A 26,716-nucleotide genomic window follows, 5' to 3' on the forward strand; every position below is an offset into this window, starting at 1 on the left:
TCTGTCAGCTAATCTTAAATATGTTACCCACCAGAGTTCCCTTTAGCGTCTTTGTGATAGGCAAATAGTAATCCTGAACAAACGCAATGCACAATTAATTTTTGAAACCCCGATAGGTAAAGTCTGATAAAGTAAAAGCACGAGATATCAGCCGCAGCAAAAATCGAGCGCATTATTTTCATACATAATATATGTTAAGATTGACCTTATACCATCAGGCGATGTACAAAACCTAAGCGAATAAAGAAACTCGTCACTGTGTAACGCGATAAATAGTCAAAGCTATTCATAAAGTCTATGAATAATTTCGAGGGTGAAAATACTTCGCATTCAATTATTTCTACCCAAACACAACGATGCAACAGAACAGCATGTACCATATTGGTATGCGCATGTATACAAGTAATCGAAAAGCAGGAATTTTGAAAATGTTGACTCCCTACCTTTTTGTCGATAGGCCGAAACAGGAGATACTGTTGTTAGAACTTCTGGATCCGGTGATTCCCCGCGATTCTTCACAAACTGCCAATCCTCGCGCAACTTCTTCAATTTTTCCTATAAAACAATTGAAAAAATTGAAGAATATTTTCGTCGATACAATTATGCACTAAATATCACGCGTTTCATCGTGAACAGTAATTAAAAGTCCACGTGTAGGTAAAATCCTATGTAATAATCGTAAGATCGAAGAAGATTTCCCTCAGACTGGTAGAAAAGAGCAACTCACTTGTAGTTCGACGGATATCGGTTGCCTGGCTGATTCGCATTCCTTTTCCAAGTTCGTGTAGTTTTCTATAACATCTTTAACTTCCATTTCACGATCGACAACGCTAACCTGAAGATCAAAAAGACAAAGCTAGATCTATGAATCTGGTAATAAGAAACACTCGCGTCAAATTTTCTAAGCACATTGAGAACACTTCGATCCGTTGTAAACCACTTAACGAATCTCTACTTACCATAATATTGTCGATAACTCTGGTACGTTCTTGTTGGGGAAGTTCTCGAGAAATATTTAATCTAGTTCGCGTTTCCATCACCCACGCCATCACTGTGTCTAAACTGTTCATGTACTTTTTCAAAGATGTCAATTTGCTCTCAACGTATTCACGGTGAGCCGAAAGACTCGAGCTCGCCTATGACAAAAATAAAAATTTATTTACTAATGCAGAACGACTTGTCGATGTATAATTGAACAAAAGACAACCAATTTACTTTGTATTATTATTAGTGAAATAAATTCATCGATACCTTGTCCATATCAAAAATGATGTTTCTGTAAACATCTTCGTTTCGAGGATTATTTTGCTGGTTGACGAGAGCCTCCATTCCTCGCCGGCGTGAAGCGAGTTCCTCTGATCTTGCCTGAAAGAAATGACATCTTTTTCGTATAGTTATAAAATTACTATATTAATATATGTCTTAATTCAGAAATATCAATGACCAAATCCTGAAAACACGACAAGAAGTACATAATTGTACAGATACTCATTAAATCTAGTGTTACAGAGAAGGTCAATTACACTTACAAAATAAAAATTTAACACATCAATCAAATAATTTCTTACTTATTATTAGATGTAATAAAAACTTGCTCAATCCTGTAAATGTTGAGGTCGGTGTATAAATTTCAGTCTATCTACCGTTATGAGAGAAATCTATTAATATTTTAAATATAATGGATAAGAAATTCTCAGTAGGAAAATGTCTATTTTTAGTGATACCCCACAGCAGTGAGAAACATCTACATTCCCTGCTTTCTTTATATACACATATACATATGCATATGATACTAGAAATATATATATAGACCTCAAACAGAGACGTGCCATTTACCTCTCTAACAAGTAGCCAACGTTTTGCAGAGAAAAACAGTAGGCAAAAAAATAAACATGTTATCACTAACGATATCAAAGGCGGCATATCAATAATGAGAAGAAATCAGATTGAGTACAATTGTGGTAAGCGTTAGAAAAGAAATATCATTGGCAAGAGAAGAGACAACGTATAAGAATGACGGCTTTACTCATTTCAGAGGTTTCCTGCGCATACTGACCGGTTGGCAAAGATATTACAAATTGTGTAACGAAATTCATGGTGTATGCAACATAATGAGCGGCAAAACGTAAACCTAAACTGGACAAAAATACAAGTACGGAGTTATTTCTGTCTTGGCAAGCCGACTACGAGAGTCAGGAAATGCAGTGATATTATTAGAATCCAGTTTAACTCGGCTTTAATCAGGCTACAATAAACCCCCGCAATTACTCGTTCAAGTGGAACAAGAAGATTGAACAAAAGGGTTTTAAAAAGTTTAATAGTTACGTATTGTTTGTACTTTTAGACACGGTCATGTAATAACATATCTGTTTCAACTATTACCGTTTTTCAATCGCGCAATAATCTTAGAAATTTTTATCAATGTACTGATAATCAAAACTCGCAAAGAAGTAAATGCACTCGTAGAAACTTTTCTGTAAAAAAGTTGAAGAAATAACAATCTGTTATTCGACTAACCTTGATCAGCGAAAGCCTTATGGACAGCGACGTGTCATCCGATGGATTTGCCGAGGAAGCCAGGAGCGAATTCACTTGATCGATTACGTGATGAACGGCGTCCAAACTTTTATCGCCGGGCACAGATTTTCTTTCCATTGAGAGAATCCTTAAAGTAAATTCACATTTCAGGATCATTGATAGACTAGCTTGGTATTAATACGATAATCTTAGTATAATAAATAAAAGTGAATAACTGAAAGGAACAAAGAAATAATTGCAATAATTTCTCAACTTTCAACAATTAACAACACTGACTTGTACATGTTTGTTTAATATTATCCAGACACCGATCATTACTCCGAGAGAGACAAGCCGCTACTGAAATAGCCCAATACTGTCATCCCACATATACCTACCACAAACTTTGACAATCCCCACATGTGAAAGCTGCTGGCTGTTCTCTCACTATTTTGTACCATTAAAAATTAACGCGAAAGGTTGAAGGTGAATTTTTAGTAATCGACGACAAGACGAGACCAACTAATTTAACCCATGAATTGTTCAAGAAATAATAAAATAAACTTACTTTCAGCTAAAGATATCGATTCTACTATTCAAACACTAGGCAAAAGGTTAATGAAAATAAATGAAACGATTGTCGACATACTTTTCCTTTCGTGTTTTCAATTCAGCGCACAAATTTTGCCATCGAATTATAAGATTTTCAACCATCATTTGCAGGTCCCTTGCTTCCTCTGGAGAGGATCGACTGATAATTTCTTTACTGGATGTCGTGATAGTATTGATGGTGTGCTGTCTTTTAGAAACCTCTTGTTCCAGTTCCGGAACCTTAGTTTTAGCAGCTTTTGAATGCCCGGTAGCATTGAGTTTGTTAAGCAAATCCTCCGCCATGTCCAACCAGTCGGAAAATGTCCGACAGGTATTGTGCAGACTTTTCCAATTCTCCGTACACCTCGACCAAGTATTGTACCTGACTGAATATTTCTGGTTAACGTTCGACCATTCGTCCTTAAGTTTCTCAACCAAACGCACAATCTGATCCGCTTGTTCGTTTCTCAAACGTCTCACAACGTCGAAACTTAAATTTTCCACCTCTTCAACACTCGATTTCAAGATACTTAAAGCATTTCTTATTTTGTTCAAATATTCTTCTTGATTTATATACGATTCGTAGTCTTTTCCATTAAGTGGCGGCGAGTTCAGCGACCTTGAAACAGTCGATATCTCCTCTCGCAACTTATTTGTCTTTGTCACGAAATCAGGCTTACTTATGCTCTCGGTATCCTGTTTCGAATGCACATAAAACACCGTTAGCAATGTGAATAATCCAAGCGAAATGTGTACTGGAGTAAAGTCTTTTCATATGAATTAGAAAACATAGAATTAGCTAAACATATCGTACTTACAATTTCCACTTTTTTCTCAGCAACAAGCTTATCCTTGTCTTTGCTACCGCTAAATCTCTTGAATTGTGAACTGATTTCTTGCCACTTGCTGTTTATGGTGTATCGAGTAGTTTCCGAATGCCCAACGTTCGATCTCTTAAGTTCGTTACCCAGTTCGTTGAGTTTTTGTATCTGTTCCTGTTTAATCTCAAACTCTTCGGTAAACAATTCAAGCTGTCCTTCGTAATTATTGGCCTGTTCCAATTTTCGGGGAACGTCGTTGAACCAATCGTTGAATTCCACGATCAAAGCGTTGTACTGCCTGAGAGATTCTTCGGCTTTCTGAGCCTGTGTGCGTCTCGCCTCTGTCTCAGACATTACCTGATGCCATTTGCTCCTCAGTTTATCCTGGTGCTCCGTTTTTATCTTTTCAGCTCTTGACAGGTCTGCCATATGTACAGTCATGACCAAACCGTCTCCCTTGCTTATCAAACTTGCAGCGTCTGGTGCCAAGCAGCTAACTTCTCCCTTGATAACCTGGACGAAATTCAGATTTTACAATGAAAAACATTAATTGACAGTTTATTTCAAAGACAAAAATTTTTAATGATCTCATTTCACAAACCTCGAGACGCTTTGCTGGATCCTTTTCATGGGTCACTCCTCCGATGGTCATTAACATAACGTCCATTCTTCGGAGCATCCTTTGCGCCGCTTGTTCGAACTCCAAAATATCTCTTTCGAATGTGGTTCTAGCTTGACTGGTCGGACTTAGAGGAGATCTGGCTTCACTGCTAAACTTTGACGGGACTTTTCGAACCGGGGAGCGAGACAGCTTCTCGGTTTTAATCTGAGGAAAACGGAAAATCGGGATACAATTTAAGAACGTGCAGATCTCACGTCAAGTTATTTCCTACCTGGCTTACAGATAATTCGACACATGTATTATTTTAATGAAATTTACGTTAGCTGTGTGAATGCATCGTTAGCTGCGTAACAATTATTGTTAATATAAGTAGAGCATGAAACTAACGCAAACGATCATCCTAAAGCCATTACCTTAGCCAAGAGGTGTTCAACATGCTCTCCTAAAGTGGAATCCTCTCCGTCGGAACTTGAGCTACTAACATCGATTTCGGTATCGTCAGAAAATATTAATGCGTCGTCGGTTTCTTTGTCGCTTCCGTAAAAACTGTCGCAATCCTCTAAAGTGTCGTCCGAAGATAAGTATCTCGCTACTTTTGGTATTGGCGATTTTCTGTACTGTTTCACAAATCCGGGACTGACGCTTCCAACAATTTCATACGTGTCTGAGAACTCTACTTGTTTCTTCGCTCCCGAAGGCTTTCGAACTTTTTTACGTGCTCCGTTATTGTTCAAACTGCTCTGATCCAAGGCGGAAGCAACCGGCGTGGGTTTATCGTCGAGTATCAGATACTCTGCGACACTCTCGGGATCCTTCAAAGCGGTTGAACTGCTTTTTTCAACGACGTTAACATGGCTTTGAATTTTTAAATTACCAACAGCAGGTCCATAAGCCAAAGTCAATGGCGACGTGTTCGTTACTTGTTTTGCAGATCTCTGACCAGGCATCACATAACGCGGTGATTTGAGGGCCTCGTCTAACAGTTGCGACAGATCTGTAGCTTCATCATCGATATCTAATTTAAGGCTGAGCTTTTTCACTGATTTTCCTGATCCGTCGCCAGAGGATCGTCGTTTCTTCAATATTGGAATGAGCTCTCGTTTCTTTATTACCGAATTGTCTGGACCGATATTGTCTGATTCCTTGTTCTTATTCTCATTCCCTTCGGTGTCTGTATCCACAGACTCGGGCTCCGTCTCTGCATCTTCTAAAATTTCGACACGTTCTACAACCTGAGGCATTTGTTCAACACTGACATTGGCGCTCGGGAGAACGACATGGTCTTCCGGCGAAGCTACGGATTTTACTATTTCCATTTCTCGTACTTCGACAATGCGGAAAGAGTTAGGCTGCGCCTTAGTGAATTTAATAGGCCTAGAATCAGTAGCAGTCAAGCTATTGGTCGAAACTTGCGAGAAAAGCTTGCTATTTTTTGAAAGAAAAAATTCTTCCTCAGCCACAACTTCTGGCATCATCGCCTCTTTATCGTGTGACAATACATGCGAGTCGTCGTCTGGACAAACTTTACGAGGCTGAGAAGTTTGCACAACATCTGGAATGGAACTCATATCTAATCGTCTTCTAACAGTTTTACTAATGTCGATAATTCTGCTCTCAGCTTTGTCTGCTTTTGCGCTAGACTTTCTGCTGCGAAGAGGTATGTCTATCGGAGAACTCTCAGGCGTTTTGATAGCGTTGTTTCGATTGTCTTCAAAGGCGGGGTTTAGATAGCCGATACCGTAAATAGATTCATCCTGATCAATGTCTTGTCGAACTTGTGAATTTGTGGCTTGTTTTAATAGCACTAACGAATTAGTAATCTCCAAATTGTCTCTCCCCTTATCATCGGCTCTCTTATTATAAACCAACAAATGATCTGTACTTTTTTGGATCCAGCCCTGTGGAAAATATTATGCTAGTACAACTTGAGGAGAACTTGATCGTTTAAGCGTCGTTTAATGGTGAAATAGCGTGTTAATGATACGATGATATTAAGCCAGTCCAGACACAATGCGAGCGATGCAGAATACTTCACTGCGATAATCGTGTAGAGTAATATTTCTCGACAATCCATCACCATATAGTGCGTTAATTATTCTCCGTGTATGCAATACATATATTAATAATATATTCGGCTATATCGTGGCCTGTACGTTCTCTGAACCTCTTTGCGATAAGCAAATAGACATGTTCAGGGGAGAGACGACACCGTGTTTTGAAAATTTCTCTTTTTTTTCTACTTTGCCGAGATACAGTTGTGCAGAATAATAAAACTTTCAATTCTCATTGATTTGTCCATCCACCAGAACTTTTGTGTCAATACAGTATTATATGTATATGTATGTATGTATATTTCGTTCGTTTATAGTTGTGCACCAATGTGGATACATTATTTACGCGGACTGTAGTATATTTGTGCAACGCCAAATAAGACCGGCACCATAGAATAAGCATGGAACACCTCTTGGACAATACTATGAATATACTATAAATATTGAAATGTATATACTATAGTTTTGTGATCCTGATTTACATTTTTCATTTTATACCCTGGATAAAAGTTCGATCTTGAAATAACATACACGAGACTTTTTACATTATGAGATTGTTAAAACTATAATTATTATTCACATTATTTTTATTATTAAATATTATTATTGATTAATATTGTACAGGCTAAGATTACAAAGTCATAAAGAAATGGTTCTTTCTCTCAGTATACATCTTAAAGTTTCATGCACTATGTATCTAAGTAAGTCGTGTTTAAAAAAAAATACAATCAGAGTTGATCGATTGTTTACCACGGTTTGTTCAAATTCATTCGCGCATCACTATTTGGATGACAAACCGAAAGCTATTTTTCAAATCAATGTACAGAAATTGAATTAGATGTGAAATAGAACAGTAGTAAAGGGGGGTGATTTTTAATGAAATGTAAACAACTAGTACATTGAAGCCTAGAAATGACAGACACCAAATGTTACAGTGTAAAAAGCAAAACATAAGCAATGAATGATAAGCAATGATCGTATCCGATTCAAAGTTTTTACGATAAAAGAGGAAAGATCGTGTGTTTTGTGATAATACGACGCTGTGAAAAATACAATTTAAATCAAAATAAATACCGATATAGTAGTTTGACTCACCTGTATCCTGTTGCAAATTTCTTCCCACTTTTCGCAAACCTTGGCAACCTTTGGATAGAACGAACAATGCTGCAGCTGCATTACCTTAGGCTTTGTTTCGATCATCTCGCTCTGTATCGCCTGTCGATGAAATTGTTATTTCATTTTTGTCGCCAAGTAATTAGCATAAACATAACATTATGAAATTATTTGGTAAAATTTATGGACAAATAGAAATGAAAAAAACAAAAAAATACCTTGCAGTGTTCAAAGTGCTTCTCGCTCAACTGATCCGCCGGCACAGCATCTAACTGATTTAGTTTTTCTTCTGTCTGTCTCAGCCAGGCATTTATCTCATCGACGCTTGGTTCCTCCTGAAAAATGTGACGTAATTATCAGAGTTTGAAATGTTTGGTACTTGAGACGAAAACATAATCACTGGAACAAATATGTTCGTTGCTTTTATTGAATTGAACTTTTTCGCCGAAATTACTGAAATATTACACTGACAAATTTATTATTCAAGAAAATTACCTCAGATCCGCTACAAAGTCTAAGTCTTCGCTCGGTGTTTGATAACCTCGTTGTAACTTCTGTAACTCTGTCTCTGAGCTGTTCTAGGTACATGGGATCACACAGTTTTGAAAACTCATCTTGTGATCTGAATAACTTGTCCCTCACCAAGTTCAACCTCGGAATAACTTCAGTAAGCGTTTCCTGTTACCAAAAATGAAAAATCAAATTTCCAAAATAATCCCATCGACTGAAAAATCGATTCGCCTTCCTAAAATGCTTTAGTTCGATCATGATTGGAACCGTGACATCAGAGTAGAAAAATAAAAAATGACAAATCAGGAAAAATGAGGGAGAAAAAAGAATCAAATTATTTCTGAAAAAATACAGAGAAATTGAAATCAATTACTAAGTACTCGGGAAAAAAAAAAAAAAAAATTAACGAATGACACAAATTTTCTATTTCTTTAAAAACAAAAACGTCGATTTTGAAAAGTGAGTTTTTCGGTCTCTCTTGCAAAAAATTGTCGGATAATTGTAATTCAAAATTAATATCAGGATGGGCAACAAAGGCTGAGGTGAAAATTTATTGAAATAATACAAGAAATCCACTTAAAATAAAATGAAAATAAAATACTCACCGTAACGTATATCGCGTTAACAGGCAATTCAGGCATGTTCTTTTGCGTGTCCAATTCCTTATTTATACTCTCAATAGACATGTTGATATAGGTCATGTGCTTGAATATATCACGAGACAATTCCAGGGCAGATTCTAACGCTGACTTTGATTCAGTTATTTGCAATCCGAGCTGAAACAAGAAAAGTAATCGCAATCGCTATCAATTATTGAACCAATCGTCAGGTCTGAATAACCATGAATACATAAGGGACTTACCTTATTGTACAATTCTTTAAGCGTATCGATTCGTTTAGAAAATTTTCCTGGCTCCTGTACGATTCTGTCTTCGACGAGCTTTCTTCCAGTAACAATAATATTTTCAATTTCGCCTTTTATTTCGCTAAGAGTTTGATAGAATCGCTGAAAAATACCGTTAAAATATAATTTTTAATATATATAAAACAGGCAACGAAGTGAAATCATCCTGGCTACGAGTATTATATTTAGCCAGACTCACCAAACAATGCTTTAGCTGTCCCTCTATCGCCTCCGGATCTTCGGATGCTAATTCGAGCAAACAAGTTGCTTCTTCAATGCCTCTGAGTTCCCTCAAAGCACGAGATAATCTTGGCTCGAGGTTTTGAGGGCAGCAAAAACGTTGGAACTTAGCGTTCACTTCGCCAAATTTCCCTTCAATCAATTGCATTTGTTCTTGAAGTCGGGCGGCTGCCTCGTGTTTTCCATTTGCCTTGTAAGATTCAACCTGCGACTCCATTTCATGCAACGTAACTTTTTGATTCTTCAACTCTTCGAATAATTTCTGCACGATATAAATTCCAATCAGCCCACTCATAAAATGATAAACATAAATGTTAATTAATACTATTACTATGTATTATTAGACTTTGTGACACACGCAGTCAGAATTAAACCAACGTTTTTTTCATTTTATTTTGATGACACGGAATGAAATTATGTGTTAAACACAATTGTACATAAATAAGAATGAAAGGTAAAAACAGACCTGAATTTCGTGTGGCAAGTCATCTGCAGTCAGATCACAATCAAGACGTGCAGTTAGTACGGAGTCTACTTGCGTTAGCGAGTGTTGGAGCGCAATAATACGACCTTCTGACTCTTGAGCTTGCCTCACAGATCCTTCCAAGAGTTGCGCCCGTTCCCCTGCCTACCCAACAACAATACACTCTATCCATCTGGCTATATTTTACACGTTGCAAGAGCTTCTACGAGTCCCAAAATCATTTCGATTCAACAGTTATATCCCAAAGGATATTAATTATTGGTGTTGCAGTGGTTAAACAAATATTACGAGCCAACATTAAAATAGACTGTTTGATACACTCGGATGAGAAAGTAATTTTCAGATTGTGTCAATATATAACTATTCAGTTAAACAATTTGTTAAGAACAGTTATTGAAAAGGGCCAAATTATCTTTCGTAATAAACCGTAAAAGCATGAAATACCGCGAATTTAACAAAAATCTTTCAAGCATTAATCACTGAAGCACATGCTTGTACAATTACATGTATACATGTATGAATATTGTGTTACTTATTGAATATTAGTCACGTTTAAAACATGGGTAATAAAAAAGAAACTTTTTTTTATCTGCTCACCCTCTTACTCAGATTTTCCCAACGGTTCAACAAAGCTTCAACATCAGTCTTCACCAATTTAGTCATGATATCATTGTCTATCAGTTGCTTGCCTATATCTTGGACCTTGGCAAAACGTGACTCAGGACGATTACGAATATAATTTTCCAAATCCTGAAGAAGAAATTTACAAGTAACAACAGTCAAACAATAATAGATAGGTACAAATTTTCATCTTATCGATAACATTCTGATGATTTAAACGTACGTCAAGTTCTTCCGAAATCTCTTCAGCGTCAGCCGCACTTTTAGTCGACTTTTTAAGTCTCTTGTCGAGTTTGTCAAGCCAGTCACTTTCTTGAGCAACCAGAGCTCTGAATTCGCCGTATTCGTGACTCGCATTTTGCAGTTGTCGATATCTTTCGTAAATGCGATCAGTAACGTCCGTCCACCTCGCGTTCAAGTGAGTAAACCGTCTTCCCAGTTCTTGTACGGAAGATCCCTCGGAACTCAGTAACTTGTCATTGCCCATTTCGTTGATGTTTCTAAACTCCTCGACTCGCCTGTCCACTTTGTCTTTCAATATTTGATAACAGCCACGAGCTTGGAATAATTCAACAGATGAAGTAATCTTTTCTTTAGCAGGAATTTCCTGCTCCAAGTTTGATAACCACTTTGTGAAATCCTCGATTCCATTTATAATCTACAAAAATTAAAAAGCGTATACGAATGACCTCTGATCTAATTGCAAGTGTTAAATTTTTCTGATACCTTATCGTGCAAATTTTGATTTATGTAAAGTTGCTGTTTAATTGGTTTAATTACCTTGTCGTTTTTCTGTAACGCATTCTGGAATTTGTCACCCTGATGCTTAACACCGTCTACGATGGCGTGCCACTTTTGCGAAAGAGTTTCTAATCTGTTGTTAAGAACATTTGCAAACTTTGGTTCGGAGTTTTCAAGCAACTTGTTGGCACAAGTTTGTATGCGCTCGATCCTGGGCTTGTTTTTACTTATGTCATCCGAAAGGGCCCGAATTTGTTCCAATTTGAATTCCGTTGTTTCCACATCATTGACAAGAGCATCTTCCGAAGCTTCTTCCAAATATCTTGACGATTTTTCCAACCATTCTCCGAAGCTGTTGAATTCACTGTTAAACTCTTTTAATGATTCGATATCTGAAAAAGAAAGCCTTAATTCAGAATAATTTCACAATTATTAATTATTTTCTGCCGTTCTTATCGGCAGCAATGAACATTTTTAAATACCTTTCAATAATTTTTGCTGTCGTTCTTCAAGTATTATGGGAATATCACTCCATTTAGTGTTGAGATCTTGCAATTCTTCCTTCAGTCTTTGGCTGCTCGGATCGTCGTTAATTTTTGCAATTAAGTCCTGGCCTGTCAAATTTACATATTCAAAGTTGGCTCGTTGCGCGGCCAATGATTCCTGCAGTTCCCTGAACTTTTTCAGCTGATTCTCCATCGACTTGTCGTCGGAGACTACGGCATGCTCCAAAAGCAAAACACCTTCGACAGAGTTAATGAAGGATAGTAGACTGTTTACTGTTTCTGTATATTTCTTAGGTGGCTTTTTGTCAGCCTGGTTTCTCAACTCGGTCAGGCGTTCTGATAATCTGCAAAAACAGTAATCCAAAATTAATCATTGGTACGACAAAGAAATCGACAAGCGACTAACCTTTTCGAGAGATCGTTCCATACAGTTTCAAACGTCTTTGCGTCTGCATCTACCGTAATTCCTTCACTGCCAGCGCCTTGATGTTCACTCAAACTTTTCGCCTTCGCGTTCAACTTATTAATACGATCCTCGTGCGACTTCATAGACTTAAGTTTTACCTAAATGGAGAGGAATTCGATTGTTTTAGAAGAAAAATGAGACTTTTTGGCGTGCGATTCAGAGACAGAGAATCCGAAGGGCTAAAATTTCGTATGATAAAATGCTAGAAGGTGATGAGGCTTTTTTTGAAGATAAATCTTACCCTATAAGTTTCGATTTGATTATTTCCATGATGACCTTTAAACCATTTGGAATATCCGTCAAGAATTAATTGTAAGCTAGCTAATTCGGTATTGAATTGTTTCAGATCCATTAGATAATCGATTCTCTTTTTGATTTCTTGAAGCCTATTAGTCGTCGCTTTCCACCTCTCTTGTACGCTTTTGATTTTTTGTTCATCATCTTCGGTTTGCTCATTCGTCTGTTTAGTTTCCTCTAAAAGTTGACTTCCTAAGTGTAAAACTTTGGTAAATTCAATCTCGTGAGAACTCAAGTCAGCCAGACTATCCTCGTAAACGATTTTCTTCTCTTCGACACTCAGCTCGTCAAAAACGCCCTCCGAACGACCTGTTTCTAAATCGACGTAATCCAACCACTTGTATAAATTCAACAGAGCAGCGTCGAACTCTTGTCGAGTGGCGCTACCAAGACGACGTTTCTTCGAATCGCTGTGAGAAGTCTGCAAAGATAAGAAACGGATAGAAAGTAAAAACCGTGACATATTTCACGATTGATCGATAAAGTGATTCGGAAAATTGTTCAGTCTCTCTTTTTACTCACAGAAGCTGCGACGTCTTCTCTGTACGCTATAGTCGTTACAGTTTCAGTCATCCATTCATTACCGGTGACTGTAGTTGTAGTTTCCTGAGCAGGTTTCAGTTCAAATTCAAATCCAGAATTCGATATCTGAGGGACGATGAAATTACACCTAATTATTAAAAAGCTGCGGCAACTCGAAAATGAACAAGTTTCAAGTAAACTTGAAATTGACGCTTACCCTTTGTCCCTGAACTTCCATAATTTGAACAACAGCGTCCCACCTGTCCTGAAGATTCTCAATTTTGTCCAAAATGTTTGTGCTCTCAGGCGAAGATCCCTGTTCGTCCAATTCCTGAACAACGACTTGTAAAGATGTGAGCTTTTTCTGCTGATCGTCCATCTCAATTTTCAGAAGTTGTAACTTCTTTATTCGATCCAATATTTCCCCCATTTCCGAGGCTGGATTCGCCTCCATCTGTTTCAGGGTAATTTCTCTCTCGTTTAGCCAAGCCAAGAGTCTTTTGTATTCGTCAGTCAAATCGCCCCAACGAGACGAGAGCAACTGTAATTTTTGATTCCTCTCTTCTATCCACTGGCAAATATGCGTCCACCTTTCACCCAACGCCGTCAACTGATCCTCCATCTGTGCGTAAACAGTCTCCGAACTGTCTTCGTCCACAACAACGACAATCTTGCTTAAACCGTCAACGACACTTTGCTGCTGCTGAATATCCTTCCTCAGTTCCTTCAGCTGATTCATCTGCTCATCAAGAGCCAACTGGTTAAGTTCAGAAGCGGACATCCGAGATATTCTATCCTCCGTTTCGGTCAGCCAACGTCTCAACGAATCCAGCTGTCCTTGCTGCATTTCCATTAGAACCTGAGAAGAAAAAATTCGAAGTTAAACATCGCTCCTCATTCAAAAATACAAAAAAATCATCGACAAACTATTATTGAAATAAATACCTCGTGGATTCTGGACTGGCGTTCCATTGCATGAGTCCTTAAACCTTCCCACCGTGAATTTAGCAGCTGCATTTGAACTCTGACCTCTTCTTCCTCGTCCTTGTGCAGACCGCCATCAGCCAGAAGCCTGGCACCTTCTTCAAGAACAGCACCAACTCCGTCCTGATGACCTGATAACTCCATGAGGAAAGATTCGTGCTCGTGAAACTGTTGTTTCAAAATATCCAGGGTAGGTCCAGGCTCCGGTGCGTGGCTTAATTTATCTTCAGCCTCCAATAACCAAGTCAAAACTTCCTCCAAAGCTACCTGATACCCGCCAAGTTCAACCGACACATTTGTCGCAAGACTCATTGGTCGAGATATCGGCATACCGAGATTTGCAAATGATAACGAACTCTGTGAAAACATGAACATTTGATTGTTACAGCAAAAAAAAATCTGGTTTCCGAATTTTCCGTACCAACAATGATGGTCATTTTCTAAACTGCATATTATGTGTAAAAAAAAATTACCTCGGCACCCGGCGTTGTTACTGGACTGGAATCACTGGCTATAGAAACATCCAGATCACCGACATCGTCACCGGAATGAGGAAGAGATTGAAATAGACACATGACGTACATCATTATAGACTTTTTGTCCGGTACCGAGGTATTCACATCTGTAATTGGAAAGGGAGAAAAGAGAAAACAATGTATAAGTCATCAGGTTCCCTACCTGGCTTGCCAGAAACTTAACACAACGTAGAAATCTAGCTTACCCTCAGGATCTAGAAGCCTTTCAATTCCAAGATGCTCTTGAGCGAGTTTGAAGGCATGGTCGAGCCTGGCGTTTGGATGCTTTCGTGATACATTGTTAAAGTCAAAGAGATGAGGCTTCCATTTATGAAGAAGAGCGTTGAAAGCCAATCCGTCCGACCAAGAGGTGGTAAAATTTTTTATATCAACCCCCGCGTAATTCTGTAAAGAAATTAGAGTTAACGGAGGATTATGAAAATTTCAATAACTAATTAGGTATTAAATTGAGATAAATACCTGCGAATTTTGACGACACCAAGCGAGAAGAGTTTTTTCCAAATTCGTTTGCTGCAGCTCCGACATGAGATCTTTGAGGTGATAATGTACCTGAAGATTAAAATAAACAAAACGACACCATCATGAATATAGTCTAGTTTCAGAATTCAATTTCAACACGGAATAATGAAAATTCATGAAAAATCTATTCGCTAATATGTATAAATTACAAAAAATTCTGGTCTAGTTTCAGTACTACTAAAAATTACACTTAATCTTTTCGTAGTTCGTCATCCGTGGAAGGAGACTTGATCTCTGACTTGACTGGAACTATCGAATACTGACGAGGATGAACATCGGGATGTAAAAGTTGGTAATCGGATTGTTGTAGGATAATTTTTTGGGATTTGCGGAAGAGTGAAACAGCAGACAAGATACTTGATGGATTTTTTCTACTACTAGACTGTATCAAAATAAATACATTTAAATTTCAACAATTAATCACCGTCCGATTGAAAGAATTTTATATAAATAAACCTGCGGTCTCGTCTCACCTGCCAATGAAGAATAATGCTCCATACAAGGCCCAGAGTCAGTTTGGGATTACCGTCGACGATATCGTTGCTGCTGATATTGACGAGCTTGACCTGCGAGAAAGAAAATACGTCGGATAAAAAAACATGTCCAGCTATCAAAGTGTTAATACTCGCATTTGAAAAACTTCCATTTTCATACTCACATTGTTTTGTTCCAAAATTTGCAACGCCTTGTTAACATTGTTGAGATGATGGACGCGCATACGTCCCCGTTCTCTCTTCTGCAATCAAGATATCAATTAAAATTATATAATATGGGGTGAAAAAATGTTCTTGAAAAGAATACAGGCACAAAAATTATAAGTAACAAGTATAATCAAATACCATAATACTGTATGTTAAGTACAAAGCGAAAGTGATTTTTACATTCATCTCTGTCTGGTTTAAAGAGATTTATTACATCTTATGAACACACATGCATACATGTATCACCGATATCCATATCAGCGTACAGCAACGCTGCTGGAATGCAGAGTTTGATACTCTATTTTACGTAACAAGTATTATTATACACAAGGTAGAATACTTATTGGTGATCCTGATTATTTTTAAATATAAACGACACGTGATACTGTTTTGATTGTGGGTAACGCAATTTTTGAATGTACATAAATACTCCTACATATTATTATTATTATTATTACAATTCAAATATAACAATAACGTAGATTCTTCTGAAATAAAGAAACAAGTTATAACAATGAAATAAAAATCGTCGATGGAGATATCAATAAAGTATAAAATAATGTACCAATTGCAAGAAATTACATGTACCTGTTAAAAGTATGCATGTACGTGAATTTCGTCATTACACACAAATTCGACAAATCACAATTGTGAATTATATTGTAGAATTTTGTATTACATTGGAATTGTAAATCGTGTGATGAAAAATGAAGAAATTTGAAGATAGAATACCGGGACAATCTCTTGAAACTTGAAAATCAAACGCGCATCCGCCAAATAATTTAATCTCATTGGTCGGCGAAATCTTCCCACAGCGATATTTTTTTCTGCGATGCCGACAGGCCAACGTACGCAAAATGTATACGTTTGAATTTTCAAACAGCATAAGCATTAAATTCCGACCGTTCTTTGTAGAATCAACTTTCCGACCCAATAACAAATGCTTCCGAAATCTTTCCGAGTCGCTACCTCAATTATTTAAGATTCTAATCTCGAAAATTCGTATCAACAACATCGCCGCCAGAAACAGTTTGACAGTTGAAACTCGGATTGGCCAGCCTGCGCGAACAGCTGAATAAAACCCGCGCATGCGCAGTTGATTTTCAAGTTTCAAGAGATTGTCCTGTAGGTATAATATTATACTGTATCGAAAAGTTCGTACTATTTCTTTTTATATATATACCTATATTATAGGGTATTGAACTCTCTAAAAAAAAGGTCTCTTAGCATTTTATGATAAATCTACTCGTTTAAAAGTTATTCAAGGTCATAAGATATTTAAGAACCTTAAATGTATATGTATATACAAAAAAGGCATGAATAAAAATCTATTTATAACCAACGTAATGTAAATTTTTTCTTGCAATACGCGGCGATATATAATGCGAAAAATTTTCCCACATCCATCGTCAAGCGGCAAAAAAGAAAAAAAGAAGGAAAAAGAAAAATCGGTTATATTTTATGCATATAAAGTAAACTCATCGCGGTGCAAATATTTGAACAAGAGGGTAAAAAAAAAATATAAAAAGTGTTCAATATTATATACATACACACGTATATTCTCGCGTATATTGCGGACTCGGCGCTGTGAAAATGTTATTCCATTTTCACCAGCGGTCTGGTGTTGAGATAAATAAATCGTTGATTTTTAACGTATTAAAAGATTCTCGTATCGATTATACACAAATTGACAATTTTGCTAGTATTCGATACATTTCTGGTTTCACGTAATAACGATTATACTCACGTATGACTTTGTGGTGAGAACTTCCAGGAGTGATAAAAGTCGATTCCCATCCCTGAGATCGACGAATAAATCTGATACAGGTTCGTGATGATTCTGAAAAATAATACAATGTATAATTGTAGAAATCGTAAATTAATTCTTCATCACCGTTTGCACTGTTTCACATTATATTTCTCACGATTTATTAACGCATAAAAGTTTGAAGCTTGTTGTAAAATATTGCGTTGAAATCCAAAAAAACGAATTATAGAGATGTGTAAAAATGAAAACGAGAGCTCAGACAACGTGGATAATTAAAACAGTATAAATCAGTCGGATTTTATTTCTGGAGACAGCGAAAATTTTAACTCTCTGCGAAGAAATGATAATATAATCTCGGCTAGAACTTTAAGTCTTATATATTTATACCTGCTGGTAAATTATATCCTCATACAATTTCATATTTAATTAAAATCCTCGCTGAGAATCACGAGAAAAGAGTTTCTAAGCTTTATAAACATAAAACTTCATCCTGAATAATTTTTACGTTGGTGTAACTTTGAAACACTGTTTGTGTAACTGTACAAAAAAAATTAAAAACAAAATTAAAAAAGAAAACGAATATAAATATGAATCTTTTAATACGCAGGAAATTATGATAAATGTATAGAAAGAAATTCAAATTCATCTTTTGCACAATTGGTAAAAAAGTTTGTTATAAATGAATGTTTTTGTCGGTGTATACAATAAGAGATTTTTGTGATAATTTGTCGTTAAATGAATATCAACAGTCGCATATAAAACAAAAAATTTATATATATGTTGTGTTAGAAGGAGAGGGGAAAAAAAAAAAAACTGAAACTAAAACTGGAATAAAAATCACCTTCAGAAGCTGTGAGTTTATCCATTTGGCAAATGTTTTCTTTTGTACATCTTCCCGTTCATCTGAAATAAGAAGAAAAATAAAAGATTACAATAAAATAGAAATTAAAGAAGAAAAAAAAAAAAAAACACCCCCAACCGAATTCATTACCAACTAGAGTAAAAATATTTTTCTTTCCAACGATCACGATCACATAAATTCATCAAACACTGATAAAACTTTTAATTCGTCACCTTAGTCGATCTCTGGAGTGTAAAAAAGGTACACATAAAGATCAAGGTAGTATACATGTATATATAAAAGAAAAAAAAAAATAAAAAAAGAACAATAATATATCAAAATCTGTATAATTTATAATTCTAATAAATTACCATCGGCTTTTAGACCGAAAATTGGCATCCTCTCGATGAGAGAAAAAAAAATAAATTAAGGATAATTAGTAAGAGAACATCAGAGTTCGTTCGGTTTTACAGTTATATGTAAAACTATTCGTTGACACGAGTAAATTTTCCCTTTCATCGAACGTGTAACGCGTCAATTAATTACATAACCGCAAAAGGATAAAAAAAAAAAAAAACAATTTTCTCCGTCAAATCTTGCGTCAAATGAAATGTAAACAAATGAACGACACGAGTCGGTTTACAAATCCATTCATTCGTTCATTCATTAATTCGTTCGTTCGTTAATTCACCGCCGTCTGTTTCGCATTTGCGGCGATGAGTTGGAGATAAAAAAAAAAAAAACTGTTTCGCGGTTTTCCGCGTCAAGCTCTACTAATGAGATGGTTTTCCTCTTCTGCAAGAATCCACGCTGGCATATATTTCAAGTGCGATGATATCAAAGGTTTGACGTGTGTGTGTGTGTTCAAGTCTCGTGTTGTAAGAGAGTTTGAAAAAGTAAATAAAACAAATCGAAGAGAGAATACGGAAGAAGAGAACCGAGAATGCGGATCACGTAGAGTAAGAGCTATGCATAAGGTTTATAAATCGGCTGAAACACAGGCTTGCGGTGAATGGGGTATATATACACATAGGTGTATAGTTATATACCACCTATGTACGTAGGAAAGAAACCTTATTCCTCTCATCACCTTGAGAGAAATCTTTACATCCGAATACGGCACCGGCCTCTCTTCTTCCTCTCTCTTTCCCTAAAGCAGCAGCATTTAATAATAATTAACAAGTAGAAATAGAAAAGGGTTTGAGTGTTGTTCGTTCTTTTTTTTTTTTTTTCTTTTTTTCTTTAAAAGAAATTGGCATTGGCACGTGTATAGTTTAGACAAAACAAAAAATATATATACATACGTTGAGTAAATAACGCTGTGTTGATATAGTTTCATTTTCCGAACTTTACCCTATATACCGAAACTTTGTACTGCGAAACTTTTCTCTATCGTAACTTGAATTTTCGGAACTTTCCGAACATTCGAAACTTGCGCTGTCCCTTCAAAGTTTGATTTCTTTGCACCAACTATCGCCGCAAAATAATTCCAAATTAGGCGCTTTCGTAACATTTCAAATTCGTAACTGAAACCCGGCTCCGAGAAAAATTTCCGTATCTGTGATCACTGTGAAACATTTGCGAGACTCGTTTCGTTACTTTCAACGGAATAAAAAAATTTCTAGTTCTGTGTAAAAAAAAATTAAAATTGCTCCATCAGACAGTAGATGCGGATTAACGAGATTTATTATTTATTTATTTACATCACTCGCGGTGTAGTTTTTTTGTTACACGTTATTTGTATGCGATAATTTAACTTTGGCGAAACATTTGCGTAATAAATTCTTGATATAAGGAACTTTGTTTGTTGCGTGAAATTGGAATCAAAAAAAAAAAAAAAAAAAGATAAGAAAACATCAACAAACCAAACAGACGACCTGGAGAAAATCTTCCGATATTGACAACTGTAATTACAATAACAACAACAACAATAATAATAATTACCAGTGCCCAATTATTTTTCTGTTATAATTTAATCAACATTCGAACACTTTACTGCAACAATAACCCGTTTTACTAGAATTTTTCCAGAAATTATAGTAAAATACGTAGAAATATTTCTCGGTTTCGTGCGTAATGCCAGACAGTTCTTCTTCTTCTTCTTCGATTTTACTTTACATACCTATACACGTATACACGTATTTACATTTGCACAGCTGGGCAGGAAGAAACGATAAATAAGTAAATAATTACAGATCGTCCGTGTATAAAGACGAGAATGGTGTTATTTATTTTTAGTTTTTAGTTTCCTGTCTTATGTATATATATACACATACACACATGTGCAACAATGCGATGCGTAATTGTAATACGTATTGTACCGACGTTTTTGCAGCAACGGCTAAAACGTTGATAAGACGACGAAGAACCGGCGCTGAAGCGGCAAAAGATAAGACTAAACGAGGCCACCGAGTGAGTTTTTTTGTTTCAAGTTTTTACCTTTCTCTTTCCCTTTTTCCTTTTTTTTTTGTTTTTTTTTTGTTTTTTTTTTACACAGTCACAAGCTTTAAATTCATAAATCACAAGGTACGATGTAAATTTCAATCGCACGTCTAACGATTCATTGATTTATAATCAAGATGATAATTTTCTAATCTCCTTGCACGTGTTTAATGCGTACACGTACGCTGTTGTTGTTATTATTATTACTCAGCCACGATACATTAATTTGTATTATCACACGACGAGTTTTTACAGACTGAATATGTATCGTCTATTATTTTCAAAAAATTCATCCATTCCGTTCGGTGATATTCTTGCATTATTTCTACCGCATGCTTAATTCTTGTCTTCCAACTTCAACAACCTTAGTAATAAAAATATAAATAATATATAAGCGGAAATAAAAATTTCTATTTTCTACTTTACCTTCAATTCACGCGTCACACACACACACACACACGTATTATTGATTAGCTAATTTGTAAACTGATTAATTTTCATTTTCTGTTTCTTCTGATTCTTATTCTTTTATCTTATTTTTTTTTTTTTTCATTTTATCGGTTGTTCACAGATTGACAGCCACAAATTACTAATACCGTCGTTGTCGTCATTATTATTATTGCAAAATTGTATTCCCCATCCATATTGTCAGCAGCTTCTGTCGATTACGTAATCAAACGTCATCCAATTGTTCTCCTCAACGTCCGACAAACTCTCCATGACGTAATTCGATGAATAACAAAATGATGCCTCAGCGATCGCAGAAAATATATATGTATATATATATATATTTGTACAATATATGTATAATATACATAATATTATATGTATAACGAACATTATACGGTATTACGTTTTTATACAATCGCTATTCCAACTTCCAATTTTTATTCCTCACTTTCCGTGCAACGACTATTGCAGGAAAAGGAAAGAAATATACCGTACGAAACTGACGAGACAAAAATAGAAAAGTAAAAAAAAAAAAAGTACCAAATCTAGAATAATTATACATATTATATATATATATACACAAATTTATTTGCACAGTTGCAAAGATCACAAGAGAAGAGGGAATTTTGTTCTATTTTTTTTTTCTGTTTATTTATTTGTTTTATTTTTTTCCTCTCATAATCCCGCAATGCCGCAATAAACGAAAAAAAGGCTGCCAAAATTTTCCTTAAACCCCACGCGGGCACGCAAACGCGATTATTACGCAGACTTCTCGTCGTCGGCAGCAACAGCAACGGCAACGGCAATAGCGGACGTTTACGCGCCAGGTCCTAATTAGCTCGTTTGTAATTGGGGGCTAAAGCTAGGCAGCTACGCAGGTTCACGTTTTACTATCGCGCGATGTTGCACATTGTATATCCATGAATGTTTGTGCGTGTGTCTGTGTGTCTGTGTGTAACAGGCATACGTATTGAGAGGTGAGAAACAAACGAAAAAAAAAAATAAATAAAAAGGCGCGAGGGTGGAAAAAAGTTAAGGGAAGAGAAAAGAGAAGTGTGAGAAAATTTTTTTATAATATATTACGAGGAATTTCATGAGAAACCACAAAAATATTACCCGCAATTTTCCCAACTCCGAAACGGTACCACGGAATTTTTTCACATCATTTATTCGACTGTCCAATTATTTATAAACATTAAGAGTGATTTTTAAAAGGAACTACTTTTTAAAAAAAATTATCAACGACTGTATTTTCTTCTCCAAACATTTCAAATAATATATAAATATAACGGAGAAATAATTTTAAACCAAATTATAAATGGCGCGAATCAGACGATGCTCGGCTTCGCATATTGGAAATGTACGTCTAATAGACGCTTCTTTTATCTAAAGCGAGAATCTCTTTCTTCCTCTTCCGGTATTTCAACTCTAAGAAAGAAGAGGAACAGAGATTAGAAAAACGGAAACTGCGGAGGGACAAAACGGTAAAACCACAATCACCACACGCGACCTTCCGAGCTTCTTCAACTGCAACGGCTTTCGTTCGTTATGCCGTTAAAGCCATAAATTTAGTGTGCCAGCTTTCCCATTTTCCCATTTCAAGCGGGAGAACTGAGTGAAAAATAAGCTGCAGCCCGCACTCGAACGTATATTGGAGTGACGCGGATAATTATTTCAACGAAACATCGTGACGTTGAAGCGAAATTGACGTTAAAAAGTAATTTGGCACGCGAATGACAATAATACGATACATTTATTAAGCATGCAATACGAGGGTGTGAAATTAATGGCGTATAATAAATATTGAGGAACGATAAGAGATAAAGGAATAATGATCCTATTTCTAACAGACTTGGAGAATGACTGTGAAAAACTTACAGATAAGTTTGCAAAAAATTATACAACAAGTCGAATGTTGCGTTTTACGTAAATAACTACGTTACATACTGTAGCTACGTAATATAATTCATATACATCGATTTGTTAAATACAATACTAAATTTCAGAATAACATTTTCAAGAAAAACTCATTCGTTCGGTAGAAATATTGAAAAAATTGTTGTTACATCCGTCAATTATTAATTGAGCGCGATATGCATATACAGGGTGTCGTAAAACTCACGCAAGCAGTAATTTTGCTAGAAAACGCACGCTTATAATTAAAAATTGAAGTTTTGCACAAGCGTGGTTTGAATTTCGTTGTTAGGTACAGGACTCAATTTCCTCCTTCAGGGTGGAAATAAATCTTGGACTTGAAGAAAGCCCACAGATAAAATTCTAACGGAATCAAATCGCATGATTCGGGCGGTAAATTCTGATCACCGAAATGGGAAATTAAAGGCCTGACCCTGTACCGTGTAATCTATGAATCGATAAATAAAAAAAACTCCAAATCTTTAATTATAAACCTGTCTTTGTCTTCCATCCAGATTACTTCTTGCTTAAATTTTTTTCCACCCTGTATATACGTATCTTACTATACTACATATAAGTGTATACACGCACAAAGCGATGAGCAAAGAAACAAAGGCAGGAAACTGTTGCAAAGATGCAGATAACAATATTCGAAACAACTCGCGAGCGGCAAAATCGTTTCACTTCCGTCGCCGCGAATATCGCTTAATTATCTTCCACATCTATCAAACATCGTTTCGATGTTGTAAAATACTGATTTTCAAAATATACCAGTTTTTATTTTTTTTTTATATATACTTTTCGTTATCGCATTAATAACTATAATTGTACATCGATATATGACTATGAAACAAATATGTAAATTTTCAACTTTCGCCACCAAAATATTGTATCGTTGCTTTGTACCGTATACTATGCTTAACGGCAAATGAAACTATTGTGGCAGCCAATGCCAGTTATAGTTACCTATAATACACAGCAACGTACGGAGAACGCACTATATATATATATACATACATATATATATTGTATCAAGTGTTGTTGACCTCTGCGGACTGAACGAGCGGTGGGTTTAATTGATATACGTACATACGTTTCGGAATTGATCAAGGAAAGAGAGGGGGGGGGAGGGGGGTTTGTCAATTAAGAACAAACGAACATCGCGATGAAAATTCGACGAAGATTATTCACGACGACACGATGGCGAAAAACGAACTTACAGGTTTACGGTAAGAAAGGAAAACTAACCAAGAATAAATAAATACAGGGATAGAAAAGAATGCGATATCTGACGACGACGCGGCGGGAAACCGGAAAATCGTTTCTTGCATACGTAATGAAATCGGTAGGGAGGAAGTTGGAGGCGAAGCGATTGTGTTACGTTGTATTATTTCCGGTAAGAGATTAGACTCGTCGATGGTGAAAAATCGGTGACATTTAATTATCCAATCACGTATGTGTAACGAAAATTGAAAAAAAATCGCCTACATATTTGTTCTCGATCATTAACAACCGTGTAAAAACAATCGACGTGAATTTTTTTTTACGATAGTATAATCATTATTGTCACGTGTGTGTGATGAAAATTTTAAGATACTAAAATTTCGCGTCACTATTTCTGTACTGAAATTATGCGTTGATAATCGGAAATCGTTTTTTCATTCTTTTAGGTATTTAGTACAGCACGTGCGATTAATCGTTTTTTTTTTTTTGGTTAAATTTTCTCTCTTCACTTAATCTATTAAAAAATTACACCGATCGACCTATAGAATTACTATAAGGCAGTTTCGATTAATCGAACGATCGAAAAAAAACGCAAATTAATCGCACGTCACCAGCATTTTGTGAAATTATCCTTACGCATAATAATATGTATCGGCATTCGAAAAAATCATGCAAATATTTTGGGAATGTGACTGTCGAAAATACTTCATATTATATTTTGCTTATAAAAATTGTGATAATAATGTTAAGTAAAACGGATAAATAAACAACAACGTTAGTTTGATAATGAAGTTTTGTTACGAAAGTTTGTCTTCACGTTTGATTCACACTTTAGCCTAAAAATTAATTTCTGTCTGTTATAAATTTATTGTTACACAATCAAAAAAAAAATAAAAAATAAAAAATTGGGCTTAGTTCGGATCAGCTCGGAAATTTCCGGAATAAGGTGCAAACCAGTCAGTGTATCAATCAATTGTCCAACTTTTGTCGATAAAGAAATGGCGCCAGATTTAAAAAAGTATATTAAATTCGTTACATCGCTGTCGAATTGCTTATAGATCCAAAACTCGCCAAATGAAAATTTTTTTTTAATGTCATCAGGAACTCTAGAACGCTTTGAGAAGAACTTTCCAAAACTCTCTCTCAGTGAAAAAAAAAAAAATAAATAAATAAATAAAACAAAATACAATAAATAAAGAAAGAAAAATCATTTTTTCAAAACAAATTTGTAACTTTAACGTAACTATGCATATTTGAAAAAAGTCGTTGTTTTTCAATTTTGGGATCACCAGATATTTAGCAAAATGTTAATTACAATAATACAGCATCGACAAACTGAGATTTTGTATATTCAACTTCTAACGGTGCAAAATAATAATTTTTCTCTCAACGTTTCGATACTTTATTAACGCTACTGAGACGTTGTTGATTGCGTCCCAAGAGTTCAAATTTAACCAAACGAATAAGGTGCGGGAGTGAAAATAGCCAAATGTGTACACAAGTCACTCCTCGTCCCCTTCCGTTTCCTCGATAGCGAAGAAGAAAAATAAGAAAGAAAAGAAAAGGAAAAAAAAAAAGAAAAAAACCTCGGCCAAGTTTCAATCAACTGATTTTTCTCCTGACACATAGACCTATATATGTATATAATAACCCTCCGGGGCCAGTAGCAGACGCATCGATTAGATAAGGCGAACGTCAAATATAGATAAAACCCGTTGTTTCCCTATCTCGCCACGCGAGAAAGGTCGACGGGTTTTTTTTTTTTTCTTTTTTTTATTTTCTTCTCTTTATTTTTCACGTACAACGGTATTATTTAACGCAGAATACGTGTATAATCTGTAAGATCGTTGCAACGTGGAAGAAAAGGTAAGTAAGTAAAACAGAGCAGGTAGAAGGTTGGAAGAAAAAAGAAAAAATAACAAGTCGGGAAAAAAAAAAATCATTCTTGTACAAACAGGGTGTCCTAATTTTTAAGGACGAATTACGTTTATTTCATTCGAGCTGATGCTTCGATTGGAATACGTGTCCCAGACTGTGAGAAAAATTTCATTCTCTAAGAGTAGCTAGAAAAATTAGGAGGTTGAGACGTGATTGGTAGAATTACCGATGCGTGCAGAGCGATTCCAAGGACGATCCTTTTGAATCCACTTCCCCGTGTCTTGCAGAATTTGATCATTTCTCGCGTCTCGCGAACTATTCGCCTTGTGAAATAAAAAAAAAAAAAAATTTCCTTCGAAAGCCGTACATTTTCGAATAAAGAATATTTGAGTTGAGACAAAATCTCTCGATTTCATTTGAAAAAAAAAACTGGTAACGCGTCTTTTAAATTGG

General features: G+C 35.9%; 1 protein-coding gene across 10 annotated transcripts in view; it reads right to left on the reverse strand.

Annotated features, from left to right (window-relative positions):
• The window catches only part of LOC124186098 (dystrophin, isoforms A/C/F/G/H-like), a 315,823-nt gene that overhangs the window by 271,508 nt on the left and 17,599 nt on the right, over nucleotides 1-26,716 (reverse strand). For 8 of the 10 annotated variants that reach the window (XM_046577472.1, XM_046577465.1, XM_046577470.1 and 5 more), the window contains exons 2-33: nucleotides 18,356-18,417; nucleotides 17,494-17,586; nucleotides 15,704-15,781; nucleotides 15,519-15,611; nucleotides 14,986-15,075; nucleotides 14,712-14,910; nucleotides 14,464-14,612; nucleotides 13,952-14,347; nucleotides 13,224-13,865; nucleotides 13,007-13,132; nucleotides 12,429-12,905; nucleotides 12,128-12,285; nucleotides 11,698-12,065; nucleotides 11,255-11,607; nucleotides 10,698-11,132; nucleotides 10,451-10,603; nucleotides 9,836-9,997; nucleotides 9,329-9,631; nucleotides 9,088-9,231; nucleotides 8,831-9,001; nucleotides 8,211-8,393; nucleotides 7,934-8,050; nucleotides 7,698-7,817; nucleotides 4,965-6,449; nucleotides 4,531-4,755; nucleotides 3,927-4,442; nucleotides 3,167-3,804; nucleotides 2,518-2,665; nucleotides 1,252-1,365; nucleotides 960-1,136; nucleotides 728-835; nucleotides 444-555 (exon numbers count right to left, since the gene is read on the reverse strand). In XM_046577472.1, the coding sequence (XP_046433428.1) occupies nucleotides 444-555; nucleotides 728-835; nucleotides 960-1,136; nucleotides 1,252-1,365; nucleotides 2,518-2,665; nucleotides 3,167-3,804; nucleotides 3,927-4,442; nucleotides 4,531-4,755; nucleotides 4,965-6,449; nucleotides 7,698-7,817; nucleotides 7,934-8,050; nucleotides 8,211-8,393; nucleotides 8,831-9,001; nucleotides 9,088-9,231; nucleotides 9,329-9,631; nucleotides 9,836-9,997; nucleotides 10,451-10,603; nucleotides 10,698-11,132; nucleotides 11,255-11,607; nucleotides 11,698-12,065; nucleotides 12,128-12,285; nucleotides 12,429-12,905; nucleotides 13,007-13,132; nucleotides 13,224-13,865; nucleotides 13,952-14,347; nucleotides 14,464-14,612; nucleotides 14,712-14,910; nucleotides 14,986-15,075; nucleotides 15,519-15,611; nucleotides 15,704-15,781; nucleotides 17,494-17,586; nucleotides 18,356-18,417 (8,595 nt within the window). The remainder of the gene's footprint in view (nucleotides 1-443; nucleotides 556-727; nucleotides 836-959; nucleotides 1,137-1,251; nucleotides 1,366-2,517; nucleotides 2,666-3,166; nucleotides 3,805-3,926; nucleotides 4,443-4,530; nucleotides 4,756-4,964; nucleotides 6,450-7,697; nucleotides 7,818-7,933; nucleotides 8,051-8,210; nucleotides 8,394-8,830; nucleotides 9,002-9,087; nucleotides 9,232-9,328; nucleotides 9,632-9,835; nucleotides 9,998-10,450; nucleotides 10,604-10,697; nucleotides 11,133-11,254; nucleotides 11,608-11,697; nucleotides 12,066-12,127; nucleotides 12,286-12,428; nucleotides 12,906-13,006; nucleotides 13,133-13,223; nucleotides 13,866-13,951; nucleotides 14,348-14,463; nucleotides 14,613-14,711; nucleotides 14,911-14,985; nucleotides 15,076-15,518; nucleotides 15,612-15,703; nucleotides 15,782-17,493; nucleotides 17,587-18,355; nucleotides 18,418-26,716) is intronic. The other 2 variants (XM_046577471.1, XM_046577473.1) reach the window with 2 other exon arrangements.

This window comes from Neodiprion fabricii, chromosome 7 (assembly GCF_021155785.1).
Source record: "Neodiprion fabricii isolate iyNeoFabr1 chromosome 7, iyNeoFabr1.1, whole genome shotgun sequence".
In the NCBI taxonomy this organism is placed as follows: Eukaryota; Metazoa; Arthropoda; class Insecta; order Hymenoptera; family Diprionidae; genus Neodiprion; species Neodiprion fabricii.